Genomic DNA, 20164 nt, shown 5'->3' with positions numbered 1-20164 from the left:
TTGTTCCCTGAAACCCAAGCCCTGCTTTCCACACCTTCAAGCCCTGCTTCCCATTTCCTTCAGTTTTTATGGCTTCTTTTTCTTTCTTCCGTGTGTCCTTGGACTCCAGGTCCCATCAGCCGCAGCCAGCAGGCCCAGTGCTTAGGGCTGATGGGAGTTTAGTCCAGCAGGCCACAGGTTCCCCAATTGTGCTTTACACAGTAAGCCTTGAGAACAGGGTGTGTCATCGTCCCCCCCACCCCGCTTTGATTGGCGGAAGTGGCTGTGTTACAGGTGCACATGAAGACCCATTTTCTGCATTTGTAAGGACCCAAGTCTTCCAGTGTGGCAGCCACTTCACTTTGGAACTCCCTGCCTATTGACACCAGGCAGAAGCCTTCACTGTATTCAGCACCTGCTAAAAACATTTTTGTTTAGACTTGCCTCTCCAGATGCTTAAGATATTTAATGCCAGTTTTAATCTGTTTTCAGTCCAGTGCTATTTTAACTATTTGGAAAGCCTTAAATTATTGTTAATTTTATTGCCTTATAATTTTTGCCAACTGCTTTGAGGTTTTTACAAGCACTGTATAAAATTTAAGACATAATAAATGGTAATAAGTATTATTATTACTCATCAGACTCCCCCTGCCTGCTTCCTTCCTGTGTCCACCCACAAGGGAATTTGCAAAGCTCGTGCTCAGCGGGAGAGAGAGGAGAAGGGAGCAGCTTCTGCTGCTTTTCTCCTCCCAAGAGCTGTTGGAAAAACCCCACATTTTCAAAAAAGAGGCTTATTGCATGGAGCTCCACCCCATGGAGGGGACGCGGGTGGCGCTGTGGGTTAAACCACAGAGCCTAGGACTTGCCAATCAGAAGGTCGGTGGTTCGTATCCCTGTGACAGGGTGAGCTCCCGTTGCTCAGTCCCTGCTCATGCCAACCTAGCAGTTCGAAAGCACGTCAAAGTGCAAGTAGATAAATAGGTACCGCTCCGGCGGGAAGGTAAACGGCATTTCCGTGCGCTGCTCTGGTTTGCCAGAAGCGGTTTAGTCCTGCTGGCCACATGGCCTGGAAGCTGTACACCGGCTCCCTCGGCCAGTAAAGTGAGAAGAACGCCGCAACCCCAGAGTCGTCCGCGACTGGACCTAATGGTCAGGGGCCCCTTTACCTTTACCACCCCATGGACTTGTGGATCCACCAATTTGCTGCACATTTGGTTCAGGGACAAAGCCTCCTAGCCTTTCAACAGAGACACAGCAGGGTCAGGCGGACGTGTTTATTTCCAAACTATTCCTAAGAGCAAGAAGACGATTAAAGTACAGAAACGGGAAGCAGGTGAGCCCCTGGGAAGGATCCTGTGCTGCATCACTGCCCAAGGGTGACCAGGCTGGGCCTGGCAGCTTCTCTCGTCTGTTCTCAGGAAGCCCATCACTGCCCGGTGGCTCGAGGAGGAAGCGGGTGAGGACAGGATGAGGCCTTATGTGTCCTGAGTCCCCTCCGGCGGCAGCGGCGGCTCCCCTTCGCTCCGAAGGGTCTCCATGAACCTCCGCATCTTGGCGGTCATCCACGGCGGAGGAGTGAAGGGCTTCAGTTCGTCCATCTTCAGATCCATGGAAGAACTGGAGGAAGGAGAGAGGAAGACCCCGTGAAGAGGGGGCAGCTCTTAGGGCACAACGAGACAGGAAAGCCAGCTTAGGACTTTGGCCTGCCTGCCTACCTGCTCCCCAAACAGTCGTCCCCCCAAGACCAGGCACTTGAGACCGCGTGGGTCCTCCGAGACTTGGGGGGCCGGCTCCATGCACACCCACGCGCCCTGCGCAGGGCACAAAGCTCAGCTGTGCACAGGGGCAGAATCCGTACCCCAAGCGGGGTCTGCTCTGTAACTCACCGGTAATCATCGCTCAAAGCCAGATCCTGGATGTCCTCTTCCAGGAGGAGATAGGCCTTGGGAAGGAGAGAGAGAGCGAGAGTGAGGAGTTGCTAGCTATGGCAAGGCCGCAGTTTGCAACCCCCAACTCCCCCTGCAAAGGAGAAGCCAGCCTAGCCCAGCCCAGCCGGTTTTAGAAGCAGAGGTTGGGCGGTCCTCTGTCAGGGAAGCTCTAGCAGTGGTTGCTGCAGGGCTTTTTCGGCTGTGGCCCCGATCTGGTGGAACGCTCTGTCACAAGAGACTAGGGCCCTATGGGACTTGACATCTTTCCGCAGGGCCTGCAAGACGGAGCTGTTCCACCAGGCCTTTGGCCAAGGCACAGTCTGCCTTTGGTAATCCTCACAGAACTCTAGCCCAATGGTTGCCATTAATTCGATTTTGAATTGATTTTAAAATGAATTGATTTTAGAATGTTGTGTTTCTTTTACTGTTGTTATCTGCTGTGAGCCCGGCTTCGGCTGGGAATGATGGGATATAAATAAAATTTATTATTATTATTATTATTGCAGCAGCAGCAGCAGGGGGTTGGGCTGGATGACCCCTGGGTTCCTTTCTGACTCTAGGAATTCTATGAAAACTGCATAAAGGAAGCGGCAGAGGCCCTAGACGGCAGAAGGTCTCAAAAACGCCGTTAGATCTGTCGTGCCGTTCAGAGTGCATTCAGTTCTGCTTTCCTCAGGCTTTGGGGCGCTCACCATTTTGCCCCCCGTGGCTCTCATGTGCTGCTGTTCGGCCAGCCAGTGCTTGTCTTGCGCATCAGCTGCATACTGGAAGAGAGACAGAAGTCAAGAGGATGCGGGTGACGCATACTGCGATGAAGCAATGCAGGCTGGGCTGTGAGAGACCTCCTGAATGAAAAGAGTGTCCCGTTCTGGGTACCACAATTTAAGGAGGATATTGACAACTGTGGTTCCTGCACTGCAGGGGGTTGGGCTAGATGACCCTCGGGGTCCCTTCCAACTCTACCATTCTGTGATTCTATGAAAAACGGAGAGATGTTGTGCCACCACCCTCGGGGTCTGCTGTGCAAATGTCTCCTCACATTCTAAGACTTCTCTGCTGCTCAAGGGTGGAAAAGGAGGTCTGAGTTGTGGGGGGGGGGGAGGAAACACTAGGGTCAGTGGTCCTACAGGTACCCACAGGTACACACAGGGAAGATCAGTGAGTTCTACCGCAACCACTCAAAGCTCTGCGCACAAAACACAAATACAGTCATACCTCAGGTTAAATGTGCTTCAGGTTGAGCATTTTCAAGTTACGCTCCGCGGCGACCCGGAAGTAACGGAGCGTGTTACTTGCGGGTTTTGCCGCTTGCGTATGTGCAGATTCTCAAAATGACCTCACAAGCATGCGCGGAACCGGCAAAACGCGCACACGCACAGTCGCGTCTTACGTTCTACTTAGGATGCGAACGGGGCTCTGGAACGGATCCCATTTGCATCCAGAGGTACCACTGTACTCGGGAGCCAGAGGACAGTAATAGGCAGGGGAAAAAAACCACGTCTGCTTTCCTAGGTGAGGCCTGTCAAGATCTGACACGTGTGTTTTCTGACAATGCCAGCAGCTCACTTCCCCTGTGGTCCAAGGGCAGAGGATGTTGAGGGGCAGAGTCAAGGGAGGTCGAATGACTGACCTTGAAGAGGTGGGGATGCTTGATGTAGAGCCTGCCTCTGGTTCCTCCCATCCCGAGAGCTCTGAATCAGGAACAAAAAGTGGGGGATTTAGAATTCTGCACCTGGTAAATTGCACCCCATCCTTGTCGCCCAGCCATATGCTTAAATCAGGAAGTCCAAAGTCCGTTTCAGGGGCCTAATCTGGTTTAACCCGGCACCTGTGGCAGTTTATTTCCTGGGGTACAATCCTAAAAAAGCTCCACAACTTTGGTCGGCATTCACGCATGTTCACTTCATCAAATCTGGCTCTCTTTGAAAAAATTTTGGACACCCCTGGCCTAAAGCCACCTCAATTGAGAAGTGACCAGTCTGTGCTTATCAGCTCAGTGCTCTGCTTGCCCCCAAGGGGTGTGTGTGCAAAAATCCACCTGGTCTCCCCCCCCCCCAGCCCTGTGCCCACCTGCCTGGCGAAGGCTTACTTGTTGGCCCTTGATCCAAGGACGAAGGTAGTGGTGTCTGTGATCCGCGAGGGATTCCACTGCAAAGCAGGAGGAGGAAAAGGAGAGAAGTTAGTTTGCTCCTGCCTCCCCCCACTACATCCCTGCTTCAGGTTTTGCTGCTGACTCTGTCTTACTCTGGGCAAGTCTTAGTGGTAATGTGCACACAGCAGCCCTCCCTTGCTGTTTGCCACTGTGTCCCCCCGTCCCTGACAGCTGGTGTTCAGTAATAATAATAATAATAATAATAATAATAATAATAAATTTTTATTCATACCCCACCCTTCCTGGTTCAGAAAACTGGGCTCAGGGCGGCTAACAACAAATTTAAAACACTTAATTGATGCAACAAAAACCAGCATAAAATACAGTATAAAACGGGAATAACAATAAATGCAGAATTCAAAAATCAATTTGGGGGGAAGTCCATCCAATAAACATTAGATGATCACCAAGGTTAGCTGGCTAAGTTAGTCCTGTTTGGGACAGCGAGGAGACCAGGGGAGAATTAGCTGTGGGTTCCCAAAGCGGGTAATCTTCATAAAAAGGAGAGAGGGAGGGAAGAGAAGGGGAATAAAAGACCAGGCTAAGTTCATGTTCAAAGCCAGGCAGAATAGCTCTGTCTTACAGGCCCTGCGGAAGCAAGTTAAATCCAGTAGAACTGGATCTGGCAGAAGAGCTCCCTGCCTGCAGGAAGGTCCCCCCCTTTTCTCCAGGGAGGTTCTGTATAGCAAGGGGGTGGGGGCTGCAGGGCACAGCCTACCTTGGGACCATCCCTCTGCACTGGCTCGCAGGACTTGGTTTTCCACCTGAAAGGAGAGAAGGCATCGGAGCTGAGAATCACGCGACAGAAGGTGAATCTGAAAGGGCCAAATGCTCTGCTTTGAGGAGACTCAGCCCTACCCAAAGCCCAGCGGGATCAATTGCAAGGCTGATAGCCTGGTCTCAAGCCAGAGCCTCACCACCACCAGGAAGTGCCCTCATTTGGGAAGGCCTGTTCCCTCCTGGCTCAATCACGCTTGGGGAAGGGATGCAGCTCAGTGCAGAACATCTGCCTTGCAGGTCGAAGGTCTCTGGATCAACCCCCAGCATCTCCAGGTATGGCTGGGAGAGACCTCCTGCCTTCCGAGAGCTGCTGCCAGTCAGTGCCGGCAATACTGAGCTAGCTGGACCAATGGCCTGGTTCAGGATAAGGCTGCTTCCTATGAGGGCTTGGCTGCTTTGCTCTCTCTGCTGCTGAACCAACTCCTGCCTTCGTCTCAGCTGGGGCTCTCCGAAGCACTGTGGGAGGGGGAAATGGAGGTTGCAGCATAGACCCCCCTCGGCCCAGCTGGACGGCACACTTACGTGCTCCCGACTGGAGCCGCTCGGTCGTTTGCCTGGCTCTGTCCTGGAGGCCGCCCTTTCCTCTGAAAAAGGACATCTTTTATTACAGTGTCTTATTAGCCGCCCTGAGCCCGGCCTTGGCTGGGGAGGGTGGGGTATAAATAAAAAAAATATATTATTATTCTGGTCAACAGTTGCTCCTCCCGGTGGTGCAAGCGTGGCTGGCCCCCACTGGGAGCAGACCTCCCCCCCTGCCCACAACCACAGAAGCAGCACAGCACAGGGAGGGGCCTGAATAATAATAATAATATATTTATACCCCACCCATCTGGCTGGGTTTCCCCAGCCACTCTGGGCGGCTCCCAAGAGAATTAATGATGATAATAATAATAATTAAAAAGTGATAAAACCCCAGACATTAAAAGCTTCCCTAAACAGGGCCAACTTCAGATGTCTTTTAAAAGTCGAAACAAAATTTAAAAATTCCTTCCAGTAGCACCTTAAAGGTAAAGCTAAAGGGACCCCTGACCATTAGGTCCAGTCATGGCTGACTCTGGGGTTACGGCGCTCATCTCGCTTTACTGGCTGAGGAAGCCGGCGTACAGCTTCCGGGTCATGTGGCCAGCATGACTAAGCCGCTTCTGGCGAACCAGAGCTGCGCACAGAAATGCCGTTTACCTTCCCACTGGAGCGGTACCTATATCTCTACTTGTACTTTGACGTGCTTTCGAATTGCTAGGTTGGCAGGAGCAGGGACCGAGCAATGGGAGCTCACCCCGTCGCGGGGATTCGAACCACCGACCTTCTGATCGGCAAGTCCTAGGCTCTGTGGTTTAACCCACAGCGCCACCCGCATCCCTCCGTAGCACCTTAGAGACCAACTAAGTATGTTTTTGGTATGAGCTTTCGTGTGCATGCAGGTATCTGAAGAAGTGTGCATGCACACGAAAGCTCATACCAATAACAAACTTAGTTGGTCTCTAAGGAGCTACTGAAAGGATTTTTTAAATTTTGTTTCGACTACGGCAGACCAACACGGCTACCTACCTAACTTTTAAAAGTCAGATAGTTGTTTATTTCCTTGACGTTGGATGGGAGGGCGTTCCACAGGGCTGGTGCCACCACCGAGAAGGCCCTCTGCCTGGTGACCCTCGCCCCCAGGCTATCTTGAAGGGACAGAAGGTGAGTTCCAGAGTGACCCCCCCCCCCCGCCACTGCTGTCTCTCTAACAGCTCCCCAGGGTCTCCTACCTTTCTGGGGATGGGGCTTCCCTGCTGGCTCATCTCCTCCTCCATCGGCTTGGCACGCTGGTCAGGGAGAAGAGAGGCTCAGTTGGAAAAGGGAGGAGCATTCGTCTCTCCCCGCTCTGACGCTCCTTGGCCAGCAGGGCCCTTTGGGGCATTCCTGCTCCGAGCCAGCGCTCCCCAAGTCCTCCCCAGGAGGAGGCACAGGGCTGATAGCCGATGGCTGCTCAGAGGCACCCAAAGGTCCCACACCCGGGAGAGAAAGCACCAGCCCCGTCCCTCGCAGGAGAGAGAAAAGGGCTTCTACCTTCATCGCTGGCACTTCATGGGGCAGCCTGGCGGCAGACTTCTTGCTGTCGCAGAAGAGGAGCTTGGCCTGCAGGGAGAGAAAAGGGTCAGGAGTGCATCAGAGATGGTCAAGGCACCCAGTCTGTGCTCAGCACCCCGTGCTGGAACCCTTAAGAGCCTAGGAATTATATGCCAACTGGCAATTGTAGCCGCTTCAAGGCTTCTTAAAAGGTAAAGGTACCCCTGCCCGTACGGGCCAGTCTTGACAGACTCTGGGGTTGTGCGCCCATCTCACTCAAGAGGCCGGGGGGCCAGCGCTGTCCGGAGACACTTCCGGGTCACATGGCCAGCGTGACAAAGCTGCATCTGGCGAGCCAGCGCAGCACACGGAACGCCGTTTACCTTCCCTCTAGTAAGCGGTCCCTATTTATCTACTTGCACCCGGGGGTGCTTTCGAACTGCTAGGTTGGCAGGCGCTGGGACCGAACGACAGGAGCGCACCCCGCCGCGGGGATTCGAACCGCCGACCTTTCGATCGGCAAGCCCTAGGCGCTGAGGCTTTTACCCACAGCGCCACCCGCGTCCCTTCAAGGCTTCTTAGGATGCCCATTTTGGGAAGCAGCCAATGGTTTGGTGGGGCAATGCAACACTTCATCATCATATAGACATGGAAGCATGGGAACGATTGTGGAACATGGATATAAAATTTACAGCATGTTATAGTCTAAGAGAAAATTATATGGAAATGATATATCGATGGTATCTAACACTGAGTAAATTAGCAAAAATGTATAAATCTAAATCAAATAAATGTTGGAAATGTAGAGAGAAATCATATGTGGTGGTCTGTAGTAAGGTTAAAGCTTAGTGGGAAAGGATATGTAATGAATTGAAAAGGATGTTTAGAATAACGTTTGTAAAAAAACCAGAAGCTTGTCTTTTGGGAATTATAGGGCCAGAACTACCGAAACTGTATAGAAAGTTATTCATGTATGCTACTACAGCGGCAAGAATGTTACTCGCCCCAAAATGGAAAGGAGCAGAAGTCCCAGCAAAGGAAGAATGGATAAAAAAAACTTATGGAATATGCAGAAATAGTGAAACTTACTGGAAGAATAAGAAATCAAGGTAACAAACTTTTTATAAAAGAATGGAAATGGTTTATTGAATATTTACAGATAAATGGTAAACAGATAAGAACATTGGCAGGATTGTTGTAATAACCTGCAGTTTTATAATAGCATATATTTAAAGTAGATGAATAAATGAGTAAATTAAGTTAATTTGGATACGTAGAAGACATTAAAAATAAATTTAAGGAACCGCGGAACGAGGGGGAAGGAAGTCAAGTTTTGAAATGTTAAAATGATTGTAAATTTAGTGCAATGTATAAACCTGAAAAGAATGAATAAATAAAAAGACTGGGGGGGGGGATGCAACACACCCCACACGGCCCTCTGCCAGCAGAGAGCGGAGCACAAGGACATCAGGACCCTAGTTTTAACAGCAGCAGCATGCGGGGAATCAGGAACCTCGAAATGCTATAGAATTCCTACTCCACAGAGGTGTGTCTGGCACAAAAGAAGGTACCCTGCTGGATCAGGTAAGAGTGGTCCCTTCTAGGGCAGCATCCTGTTCTCACAGGGCCAAGCAGTTCTGGGAAACCCTGAAACAGGGTCTGAGCACCAGGGCAGGACTCTCCCCTCCTGGGCCTTCCAGGAAGTGCTATTCGGAAGCATCACTGCCTGCAGACGCAACGCCATCACGGCCAGAAGTCATCAGCAGCAACGACATGTCCCATTCCCCCTGCAGCATTCTGCTAGGCAGAGGTGGCTTCATCCTGGGAGATCTCAAGACCTGCTGGTGTTGCTTTCTGCCCCCAGAAGAGGGCCTTCCCCCCCCAGAATAACTCATTCCTGAAGCAAGGAAGACCCTCGGGCACCCACCTGTTCCAGGCAACTCCGGCACGTCTCTTGGATGAGCTGCTCCGTGTCCACGTCCTCCCCGACATTCTCCCGCACGTTCCCCGCTGCCTTCTGGAAGAACTTGGGAACGACAGGGATGGCGCAGACCAAATTAGCTGCCCCTCAAAGTGCCACCCCTCCCTTCCCAAGCTTCACCCGACTCGGCATACTGCAAGATGGTTGAAGCCTGGGCCAGCAGCTCCCTCTCCCTGCTGCCCACAGAAACCCCAATGGGTTGAAGGGGGGGGGGGGGAAGGTCTGCCCTCCCCAGGCACCCTGAGGCTGAATGTGGGCAGGACTCCTGCACAGCCTCACAAGGCTGGCAGGTCCAGCACGGGCCTTTCTGCTGTTCTTACCTTCATGTATTTGCTGAAGACAGCCTGGATCTCTTCGTTGATGCTGGGCTGCAGGACGGCTCGGAGCAGGTCCATGGAAACCACGGGGTCTGTGAAACTGGACCGAGAGATGGCTGGATGCAGCCAGCAAAAACATGCACACCCCTGACACAGGCCAGCCCTGGGCTCTGCAGCAGAATGTAAGCAGCGTCTGCTGGATCAGGCCCATGGCCCATCTAGTCCAGCATCCTGTTCTCAGTGGCCAACCAGCTGCCCATTAGAGGGGTCCCTCATGCAGGATCTGAGCAAAAGAGCAACACGCCCCCCTCCTGTGGTTTCCTGCAACTGGTATTCAGAAGTGTTGCTGGCTAGTGGCCAATGATAGCCTCTCCTCCGTTAATCAGTCCCAAGCACGTGGTTTATTTTGTTCTTTTTATTATGTATTTTGTGTTTTCACCTTGCATTTATATGCAGTGAACCTCCTTGAGATCTATGGATGAAGGGTGACATATAAATCTAAATAATAATAATTATAATAGTAATAATTTGAAGCCATCTGGTTTGGCAGTCATCACCTCCCTCCTGCAGGAGTGAATTCTGCAGTTCAACACTGCATCATGTGAAGAAGAACTTTGCTTTCCCTGTCCCAAACCTTCCCACCTGCAGCTTCATTGTTAATCTGACCTGCAGGAAGTGGCAAGGCAAAGGAGAGGAGGGTGGGATAATGACCTTTCCTTCTTTGGCATAGCTCATGTGCAGAGTTTTTGTGTCATGTGGACAGATTCCTAATTTGGTTATTCATTTTTGTTGGCGAGCCCAGAGGCTTGCCTTTGGTTGCTTGCAGTGGTATTTGTGTGTGTGTGTGTGTGTGTGTGAGAGAGAGAGAGAGAGAGAGAGAGCGAGAGAGAGAGAGAAAAGGATTATTGGGTCCAATCAGCCCCATCGCTTCCTATGCTGTGTGTGTGTGTGTGGTCTTTCTCTTGTTCTCCCTTCTGCCTTCAGGTGATGAGCATCCTCAGCCCAGGGGGAACGGAGCTGGTAGAGAAGGGCAGGTGCTGGGGGAGAGACAGCTTGGTAGGGGCTCCTCCTGCCGCTGTCACATGTGGGGTTTGTGCAGGGCCGGATTTAGGTTTGATGAGGCCCTCAGCTCCTGAAGGCAATGGGGCCCTTTCTATGTCCAGCTGTCCTTTGTCAACAACAAATTGTCGCTGTTTTCTGTGTTGAATATGTGCTATATGGTCATTTACGGACGTAACAGGTATCTAAAGCCATTTGCACATAACAAAATACAGTGGTACCTTGGGATGCGAACGGGATCCATTCCGGAGCCCGGTTCGCATACTGAATGGAATGCAAGACGCGACGGTGCGCCTACGCGTGTCACTTTTTGCCACTTCCGCGCATGCGCGTGACATCATTTTGACAGTCTGCGCATGCGGCAAAACCCAGAAGTAACGTGCTCCATTACTTCCGAGTTGCCGCGGAGCGTAACCCAAAAGCGCTCAACCTGAAGCACATTCAACCCAAGGTATGACTGTATGTGATATTTTAGCGAGCAGGCAGGGCCCATTACTTACACCAGGCATAGGCAAACTTGGCCCTCCAGATGTTTTGGGACTGCAACTCCCATCATCCCTGACCGCTGGTCCTGTTCGCTAGGGATGATGGGAGTTGTAGTCCCAAAAAAAACCGGAGGGCCAAGTTTGCCCATGCCTGACTTACATCATAGGAGCCAACAAAACACTGTTGCTGTAGGCAGGTTTTATTTTATTTGTTTTCTAATATTTTGGAAATGTACATCCATTGCACCCCTTTAATTACTTTTTGGGGGGCCCCCAGAGAGTGGGGTCCTAAGCTAAAGCTTGTTTAGCCCAGCCAGATGGGCGGGGTATAAATAATAAATTATTATTATTATTATTATATTATTACTATACGTAAATCGGGCATTGTGCGTGTGTGTTTGTGGGGGGGTTGTCTTCTCCCCTCGACCCCCCTTCCCCCCCCCGCTCACCTGGTCATCACCTGCGACCTCCGTCCCCTCCGCTGCACCAGCCGGTGCTTGATCATGATGTTCCAGGGGCTCTGGGGGACGAGAGGCGCCTCAGTCGGGGGGTCTCCCTCTCCCCCCCCCGGGAATGGGGTCCCCCTCCCCTCTCCCCCCCCGGCCTCCCCTTCCCCTCACCGCGGCGCCCGACCCCCCGGGCCCGGCCGCCTCCTCCTCCGCCTCCTCCTGCCCCGCCGCCGCCGCCGCCTCTTCCTCCTCCTCGTCCTCCTCCTCGCCCCGCTCGGGCTCCGGCGCCGGCTGCTGCTCGGCCTCCCGGGCGGCCCCCATCCTCCAGGGAGAAGCAAGCGGGAAGGAGGAGAGGCGCCCGGAACTGCGTCATCGCCACGCGCCGGAAGCCGGAGCCCGGGAGGCGTCGCCTTGGCAACGGCGTCCAGGGCCCGAGGGAGCATCCTGAGCATGGGCAGAGCGCCTCCCCGCCTAGAGCCACCCCCTCACCTCCAGGGGAATACTTTTATGTGCTTCTCTGGGATTGGAACCCGGAAGGGACCCCCAGAGGCCATCTAGTCCCACCCCCTGCCTTGTTTAGGGAAGCTTTTAACACTTGATGAATTGTTTTAATATTTGATGAGTTATTGTATTTTAATATTTTGCTGGAAGCCACCCAGAGTGGCTGGGGAAACCCAGCCAGATGGGCGGGGTAGAAATAAATAATAATACAGTGGTACCTTGGGTTACAGACACTTCAGGTTACAGACTGTTAATGGAGAAATCTGAGGGCTCCCTTGGACAAAAAAACAACAAGGACCCCAGCCAGGAAGACCAGAGCAAAACAGCAGCCAGTAGGCTTGGTCTTGATTGAAGACTGTCGTGACAGGACTCCCACCTGCCACCAGGTGAAACATAATGGAAGCCCAGAGCAAAAGGAGACCCAAACTTTTATTAGCTGATAATCCCCTTGCTACACCCCCAAGACTACATCATTGACACATCACAAAGAGGAGGGGTTCAGGGAGGAGTTGTGGTGGTAACCTGAGTGTCCTGTCACCTGTCCAGTTCCTCCTTTCCCCCTCCCCATGATTACATTCCTGAGGAGAAAGAGGAGTTCACTGTTTCCTGCCCCCAGAGGGAAGAGCTGATCACTGTCCTTTGTTTTGTTGTTGTTTAGTCGTTTAGTCGTGTCCGACTCTTCATGACCCCCTGGACCAGAGCACGCCAGGCACCTCTGTCCTCCACTACCTCCCGCAGTTTGGTCAAACTCATGCTGGTAGCTTCGAGAATACTGTCCCACCATCTCGTCCTCTGTCGCCCCCTTCTCCTTGTGCCCTCCATCTTTCCCAACATCAGGATCTTTTCCAGGGAGTCTTCTCTTCTCATGAGGTGGCCAAAGTCTTGGAGCCTCAGCTTCAGGATCTGTCCTTCCAGTGAGCACTCAGGGCTGATTTCCTTCAGAATGGAGAGGTTTGATCTTCTTGCAGTCCATGGGACTCTCAAGAGTCTCCTCCAGCACCAGAATTCAAAAGCATCAATTCTTCGGCCATCAGCCTTCTTTATGGTCCAGGTCTCACTTCCATACATCACTACTGGGAAAACCAGAGCTTTAACTATACCAGGGGTCTGCAACCCGTGGCTCCGAAGCCACATGTGGCTCTTTTACACCTTTGCCGCGGCTCCGGGGCGGATACTAGTGTTACGGAAGGGGGGGGGGATGTCTTCTTCACCTTCTTCTTCGTTACAATATATCCATTTATTCCCAATTGTCAATGTCAAAAGGGACTAAAATCTATAAAATCCATAGAAAATCAACGTGCCACTTTGCTCAATTTCTCTAGGACTCCACACACCTCCCCTGTCCTCCATAATCCCTCAAGCAAGACCGTAATCCTGTCAAATCACTCTGCCAAGCCTTTCCTCCGGGCAATGCCAGGTGACAGACTATGCATACATGGACCATTGTCTTCTCATCACTGGCACTCAGGAAGCGCTTATCTGCGCATATCTCCAGCTCTGCATATTCCCCCCTCCCTCCTCCATATGTTAATCCGGTTTAACCCAACCTCCCCTTAATGTATTCATGATGTAATCTGTGTAACCCAACCTTTCCTTAATGTATTCATGATGTAACTGGGATGTATTTTGCACTGTATTCTGGGACATGGAGGGAGTTTCAAAAGTTAATGTCACCCCTTTCTCGCTGTTCAATCTGGTCTTGAACCTGTTGCGCAATAAACTTGGATCTTCTGCAGTTTGCTCCTGTCCGGCTGAGCTCATTTTCTTCCGCAGGGACCCGCGGACTTACTTAGTCCGACGAGCTGGGTGGCAGGGTAGCCCCGCACCCAGATTTAGCCGTAACACTAGCGAGGGGAGGAGGCGCATTGTGCGCCCCGACACTCCCCACTGTGGCGGGCGCTGTACTGGCTGTGACATCGCATGGGGGCAGTGCGTGCGTTAGTCACGCACCGTCCCGACGTCACCTTCCCGCCCGCTGTCAGATCGTGGCTCCGGAGATATATTTGTTTTAAATGTTGCAATGGTTTTGCGGCTCCCAGTTTTTTTTCCCTTCGGAAACGGGTCCAAGTGGCTCTTTTTGTCTTAAAGGTTGCAGACCCCTGAACTATATGGACCTTTGTTGGTAAGGTGATGTCTCTGCTTTTTAAGATGCTGTCTAGGTCCTTTGTTTTAGTCCCTGCTGAATCTACTTCCATATGCAGGTCCTTTGTGAGTGTAATGATCTTCTGTCTAGGACCATCAAGGTTAGCATGCCATCTGGGTAGATGTGTCAAGTCTCCCCCCTTGATAGTCCTTCCTTCATGGTGTAAAATAAAAGTGGAACTGTAGAGATCTGATGTACGGCTGATTTTCTATTAATTTATAACAAGCTTCACGTATGTCGTGTGTGAGTGTGTGTGTGTGTCCTGTTTGTACAAACTGAATGATGGGGGGGGGGGGTTCCTGCAACAAGACGCTTCAGGTTACAGACTCCTCTAACCCAGAAATAGTGCTTCAGGTTAAGAACTTTGCTTCAGGATGAGAACAGAAATCGTGCTCTAGCGGCGCGGCGGCAGCAGGAGGCCCCATTAGCTAAAGTGGTGCTTCAGGTTAAGAACAGTTTCAGGTTAAGAACGAATCTCCGGAACGAATTAAGTACTTAACCCGAGGTACCATTGTAATTATTATTATTATTATTGCAGGAATCTCAGCTGAAGCATCCCTGGCAGAGGGCACAGCAAGACGGCCTTCACTTCTCAGAGAATGGTAGATGTGGACTGTCTGGTCGTGCGTCTGCAGCAGTGAGCAGAGGAGGAATGGCCGCTGGGAGGAGCGCAGAGAGAAGGACTGCCATGGTGGCATCTGCAGCAGCCCAACAGGACGCCATCCTCTGCCCCGGCTGCAGCAAAACATGTCTTTCACGTATCAGTTTCCTTGGCCACAGCATGCGCCACAACCGCCCAAGGGTTTGACTTGACTCCATTGGCTCCCGAGAGGGACAGTTGCCAGCAAGAACTGTCAGATGCACAGCATCATTCTGCTTTCCATGGAGTCCTAGTTGTGGAGGCGGAAGGGACCCCCAGGGGTCATCCAGTCCAACTCAGTGGTATCCTGCAATGCAGGAATCTGAGCTAAAGCTTGGCCAGGACAGACAGTTTCCCCTAAGGTTTAGTCAGAATCTCCTTTCTTGTGACTCGAAGAGTAGCAGAAAACAAGCTTGCTCCATTGACATATACTCGGAGTTGAGAGTGGATTTCGTGCTCTTTATTCAGCTCATAGTGGTGAGGAGGAATGGAAGTTCCCCCAGAATGTCCCCCGTGATTGGCTAATTCCGGGATTCTCCTGTAGGCCAATCAGGTTGGGGATTCACTTCCACCTGGAGCTGGATTGGGTGGCTCCTGTGGACCAATCAGACTGCTGCATTCTGGGTCCTATTGTTTTAGGACCAATCAGACTGCTGCATTTTGGATCCTATTCAACTCAGTAGTACATAACATGCATCTTCTATGGGACAGCCCTTCATATATTTGAATTTGGCTATCAATTCACCCATCAGTCTCCTCTTTTCCAGGCTAAACATGCCCAACTCCCTCAACCACTCCTCCTTAGGGCTGGTTTCCAAACCCTTGACCATCTCAGTCACCCTCCTCTGCCCACCTTCTAGCCTGGCCACATCCTTCTTAAACTGCATTGTCCAGAACTGGACCATTTCAGATGTCCCTATGGGCTGGAGGTGGGCAAATGTTGTCTCCATCTTCAAAAAGGATTGCGAGGAGACCCCATCAGTCTTCTGGGTAGGAGGGCAGCTGCCCCCACATCCCCCATGATTTGGCCCATCCATTACAGAACCACCCTTCCTGCATAGGGTATATGATTGTTACTCAGAGTAGGCCCACTGAAATTAATGGGCTGAAGTTAGCCATGACCATTGATTTAAGTAAGTGTGCTCTTAGTAACAAGCACTTATGTGATAGGAATTTTGAGGTCTTAGATATATGTTAAATGTTCATAAGTACCAACCAAGCACGTACATAGATCAGCACAGGAAGACCGACCTGGAACCGTTTTGATTCCCAAACTGAGCAAATGTTTTCTCTGCAAGGTCCAAGGAAAATGGAAATGCCTCCCCATTGTCTTTTCCTTCACAAATCCTGTCTTAAGATATGAATAGGGTGTGAGCCTGTGACCTGGCTCAGGAACTAAGTATTTATCATTACAAAAGACTGGCCAGGCTCCCCAGGGTATCCAATCAAGTGACCATTAAACAGGTAACCTGGCAGACAGGAGGTAAACAAAGCACTCAGATTTCTGCTGTAGACCGCCTTTTCTGTGATGTAGGTATGTGGGGGGTGGTCTTGGGTTACACCCCTTCTGTGATGTATGTATGATGTATGGAGGGGTGGTCTTGAGCTCCAGGGCAGGGAATTTAAAATGTCTATATAAGGCCTTGTGTGCCATTGTTCTGGGTTCCTCCTCCCTCCTGCGTGTGGTGAGTGAGGACCCTGTTGCAACAGATCAATAAAGATCAGGCTTGCTAGCTGCTTTGCTTCTCAATATTGGCCTCTGTTATTTTCTCCTGCCAATAGAGAACCTACGAAAGGACTCTATATGGGCTCTTGGGTACCCCATAAGGGAAAAGGAGCAGTTTTTTCTTACAACAGTTAACAACAACCCATTGTCTTTCAGCATAAGGAATGGACATTAATAAGACATCTGTGAATACTGACATCAAATTTGCTTTAAAAAACCCCCCAAGTTTCAACGAAGCGTTTCTGTTATGAAATGGCAGAAACAGACATAACTGGGCCGGAAGCTCTTTCTGCCCTGCATATTGTACAATTTGCTTACGTGACATTGTTCTGCATTTCGACAGTCGGTGCCTTTTGTCCTTGGGGGAAGAATGTGACAGGGATTTGATTTGACATGTGGCGCCCAAACATTGCAAGCCTTGTGAGGGATAAACCAGGGCAGGAAGCAGCAGGCTCACGTCAGAAACCGCCTCCAGCAGCTCCTCGCCCTCCAGTTCTCCAGACATGTCTTTGCGCCCTTAGAATCCTAGAACTGTAGGGTTGGAAGGGACCCAAGGGCCATCTAGTCCAACCCCTGCAATGCAGGAACCCTTGTTTCATGCCAGGACGAAGCCTGGGTTTTGATGTGCTCTGGGTCTAGGTTTTGCATGTGCTGAAAGGTTTGGGTGTTGGTGATTTTTTTGTTTACGTCATTTATATAGTGCCTGTTCAACAAAGTCCTCAGGCACAACTGGTTATTTTGGGTAAGGTGCAAGAAAGGAGACTGTTGGGTCTTTAGGATATATGGTTTTACTTGCACAGATCTACAACCTGAGCATAGGATGGAGGGGCTCACAGCTGAGTCCGACCTTGTGCTGGTGGGAACCACCTTGATCAACAGGAACGAGACTGGGTGTAACTGTTACAAATAAATAAGCACCAGTGACCCTTTCCTGCTGTTAAACTCAGTGCTCCTGTGGATTGGGCACTGGTGCTGGTGCTGAGTGTCCTACAAGGGACTGTGCGGTGCTGAAAGCCAAGCTGGATTTGCATGCCATGCTGCTCAGTTCCTTAGAGCAGGAGTAGGCAACCTAAGGCCCGTGGGCCATGTGCAGCCCAATCGCCTTCTCAATCCGGCCCGCGGACGGTCCGGGAATCAGCGTGTTTTTACATGAGTAGAATTTGTGCTTTTATTTAAAATGCATCTCAGGGTTATTTGTGGGGCATAGGAATTTGTTCATCCCCCCCCCCCCCCAAAATATATAGTCTGGCCCACCACATTGTCTGAGGGACGATGGACTGGCCCATGGCTGAAAAAGGTTGCTGACCCCTGCCTTAGAGGAAAGCAGGTTCTTCTTCACAGGCTGTGCAGTTTGTTGCTAAGGCAAGTCATAGGCGCTAAGGAAGAAGGAAATGCCATGTTCTGTTCCTGAACCAGGGACTCTCTAAGGTCGGTAGGTTAACCTGTGGTCCTCCAGCTCTAAGTGCACAAGCCCAGTACTCTAGATCACATGTGCTTTGTAGCCCCCCCTTGTTTTGGGTGGAAGGAACTGAAGCGCCTGTATTCAACCAAAGTGTAAGAATACTGCAAAGAATGGCGACCAGTTATTTCCCACAAACCTCAGCACCCAGTGTTTGGCGTGGGTTGACTTGCATATGCTCCAGCTGTTTCTGTTTACAGGAGCAATCCCTATTTACTATTTTGGCTTTTGAGGAAAATGTTGTTATAAGAATTTTAAGGTCTTAGATATGTAATAAATGTTCATAAATGTACCAAGCAAACCACATGTCTGGAGCTGCACAGGAAGACAGTACTGAAACCATTTTGACTCCCAAGCTGACCAAATGTTTCTCTGCAAGGAGGGTGGAGGTGAAAGAACCTTCCTTGTTACAGGAATTTCATAGAATCATAGAATCATAGAGTTGGAAGAGACCACAAGGGCCATCGAGTCCAACCCCCTGCCAAGCAGGAAACATCATCAGAGCACTCCTGACATATGGTTGTCAAGCCTCTGCTTAAAGACCTCCAAAGAAGGAGACTCCACCACACTCCTTGGCAGCAAAGTCCACTGTCGAACAGCTCTTACTGTCAGGAAGTTTAGTAATTTAGTAATCACCATTTCAAGGAATTGGCAGACTACCAGGAAAGGCAATCAGATAAGGCATTATCAGATAACCTGGCATACAGGAAAAACAACAAGATTCAAATTTCAGTTGTAGACCACCTTTTCTGTGATGTAGGTATGATGTATCTGGAGGGGTGGTCTTGGGCTACACCCATTCTGTGATGTATGTATGATGTATGGAGGGGTCTTGAGCTCCAGGGCAGGGAATTTAAAATGTCTATATAAAGGCAGGCACACCTTTGTTTCGGGGGTCCTCCTCCTTTCTCCTGCACGTGAGGGGAGCACCCTGTTGCAACAGATCAATAAAGATCAGGCTTACTAGCTGCTTTGCTTCTCAATATTCTCTGGTTGGCCTCTGTTCTTTTCTCCTACCTATAGGGAATCTACGTAAGGACTCTATAAGGGCTCTTGGACACCCCATAAGGGGAAAAGGGCAGATTTTGTTTACAACAATGTTGAGAGCAAAATCCTGCTGCCATACACAGGGATGCTCTCCCCCTCAGATCTCTAGAAAGTCACCATCAGAGGCTTAGAAGTACATTTGAAATACCAACAAAAGTCCTGCCCACCCCCTGAAAATCAAGTGTGTTTGTAATAAACCTGCAAGGCTGCTCTAAGCAAAGCAGTGCTGCAAGGTCTCTTTGTGTCTGCCAGATTCATGTAAATGATAAATTATGTTGTTTGTAAGATAGACACATTCCTGCAGGTCTAGGCAAAGCAGGACAGGTATGGGGCAATTTGCAGCTGAGAGATGAACGGGGTGGGAGAAGAAAGAAGTGCTTACGCTTTTCTTATTCCCCTCCAACTCTCTGCCTACTTTTTTCACACAAAGCTCCAGAAATGTATTTGCTACGCATTTTTATGAACTTAGCATTACTCACCCTTTCCATGTCTCTCGGACCCACATTGTGGCTGGCAAAGTATCCAAACCCTCGAGCATTTCTCCGATGAAAATAGAGACCTCCTAAGGAAAAGTGGGACGTTCTGGGATCAGATCAGAAACCAGGACAGCTTCTGTAAATCCGGGACAGTCCCTGGAAAATAGGGACACACACAGACAAAGCCAAGGCTCCTGTTTCCAAAAAGGACCGGGGGCGGGCGGGGCTGATCTCTCCATCACTTTTAATTGCTCTCTGAGATGTGGAAGGGAGGAAAAAGGAAAACGGGGACATTCTGGGATCAAATCAGAAACTGGGACGGCTTCTGTAATTCTGGGACTGTCCCTGGGAAACTGGTACACTTGGAGGGCATAGCGTTTGTGAGGGTGTTTTGCCTCCCATAGGCAGGTGACACGCCATTCAAGCCTGGGTGTGCTGAAAGATGTCTCTTGCATCAAACGCACATGAATGAAAACACTTTGCATACGATCATGAATCGCTGGCAGAAATGTTCAGGTCTCGATATTTTCACCTGCGAAATCTTGGAGAGCTAGGATAATAGCAATGCAAGAGCTTTTCTTGCACAGTCCCATCGTTAGATTTGCTGACATCATCTGTCACCTAGAAGCCCTGGCAGCCCTGAGCAAAGCGTGATGGCATTTCCTATGCTGGATGTTAAAAACAAAAACAAAAGAACACCACACTGTTCCTCCTGCATGTCGCTTTGTTTTTCTCCGCCTGACTCTCTGCGTAGGGAACCGGGCTTGATGTTGCCGCCATTGTTGCGCTGGATGTGAAGAAGGTGCAGCACTTGAAAAGCTACAGCAATTATTGTAATGGGACTTTGGCACTGCTCCTAGCCCAGATATTTCACAGCCAGTTAACTCTCTCTAGGTGGCCTGACTCCTGCCAACCTAGCAGTTCGAAAGCACGTCAAAGTGCAAGTAGATAAATAGGTACCACTCTGGCGGGAAGGTAAATGGCATTTCT

At 50.5% G+C, this 20164-nt stretch overlaps 1 protein-coding gene across 4 annotated transcripts; it reads right to left on the bottom strand.

Annotated features, from left to right (window-relative positions):
• Positions 1-1239: 1239 nt before the first annotated feature.
• On the bottom strand, positions 1240-11640 carry DNTTIP1 (deoxynucleotidyltransferase terminal interacting protein 1). Of its 4 annotated transcripts, XM_028735679.2 has the most exons (13): positions 11354-11531; positions 11183-11253; positions 9193-9289; positions 8819-8917; positions 6892-6960; positions 6591-6647; positions 5362-5423; positions 4778-4823; positions 3997-4055; positions 3538-3598; positions 2600-2671; positions 1866-1921; positions 1240-1596 (listed from the first exon to the last, which is right to left on the bottom strand). In XM_028735679.2, exons 1-13 carry the CDS (start codon positions 11501-11503, stop codon positions 1455-1457), a joined length of 1041 nt encoding a protein of 346 aa, XP_028591512.2. In that variant the 5' UTR covers positions 11504-11531; the 3' UTR covers positions 1240-1454. The 4 variants fall into 4 exon arrangements, 3 of the variants coding, with proteins under 3 accessions (XP_028591512.2, XP_077785611.1, XP_077785612.1); XM_077929485.1 differs by lacking the exon at positions 11183-11253 and having other exon boundaries at positions 11354-11640; XR_013393059.1 differs by lacking the exon at positions 11183-11253 and having other exon boundaries at positions 1514-1596; positions 5362-5437; positions 11354-11640.
• Positions 11641-20164: the final 8524 nt, after the last annotated feature.

This window comes from Podarcis muralis, chromosome 5 (assembly GCF_964188315.1).
Source record: "Podarcis muralis chromosome 5, rPodMur119.hap1.1, whole genome shotgun sequence".
NCBI classification, from domain to species: domain Eukaryota; kingdom Metazoa; phylum Chordata; class Lepidosauria; order Squamata; family Lacertidae; genus Podarcis; species Podarcis muralis.
Note: the sequence above shows the minus strand (reverse complement) of the source record. Positions and strands in the feature narration are given on the sequence as shown.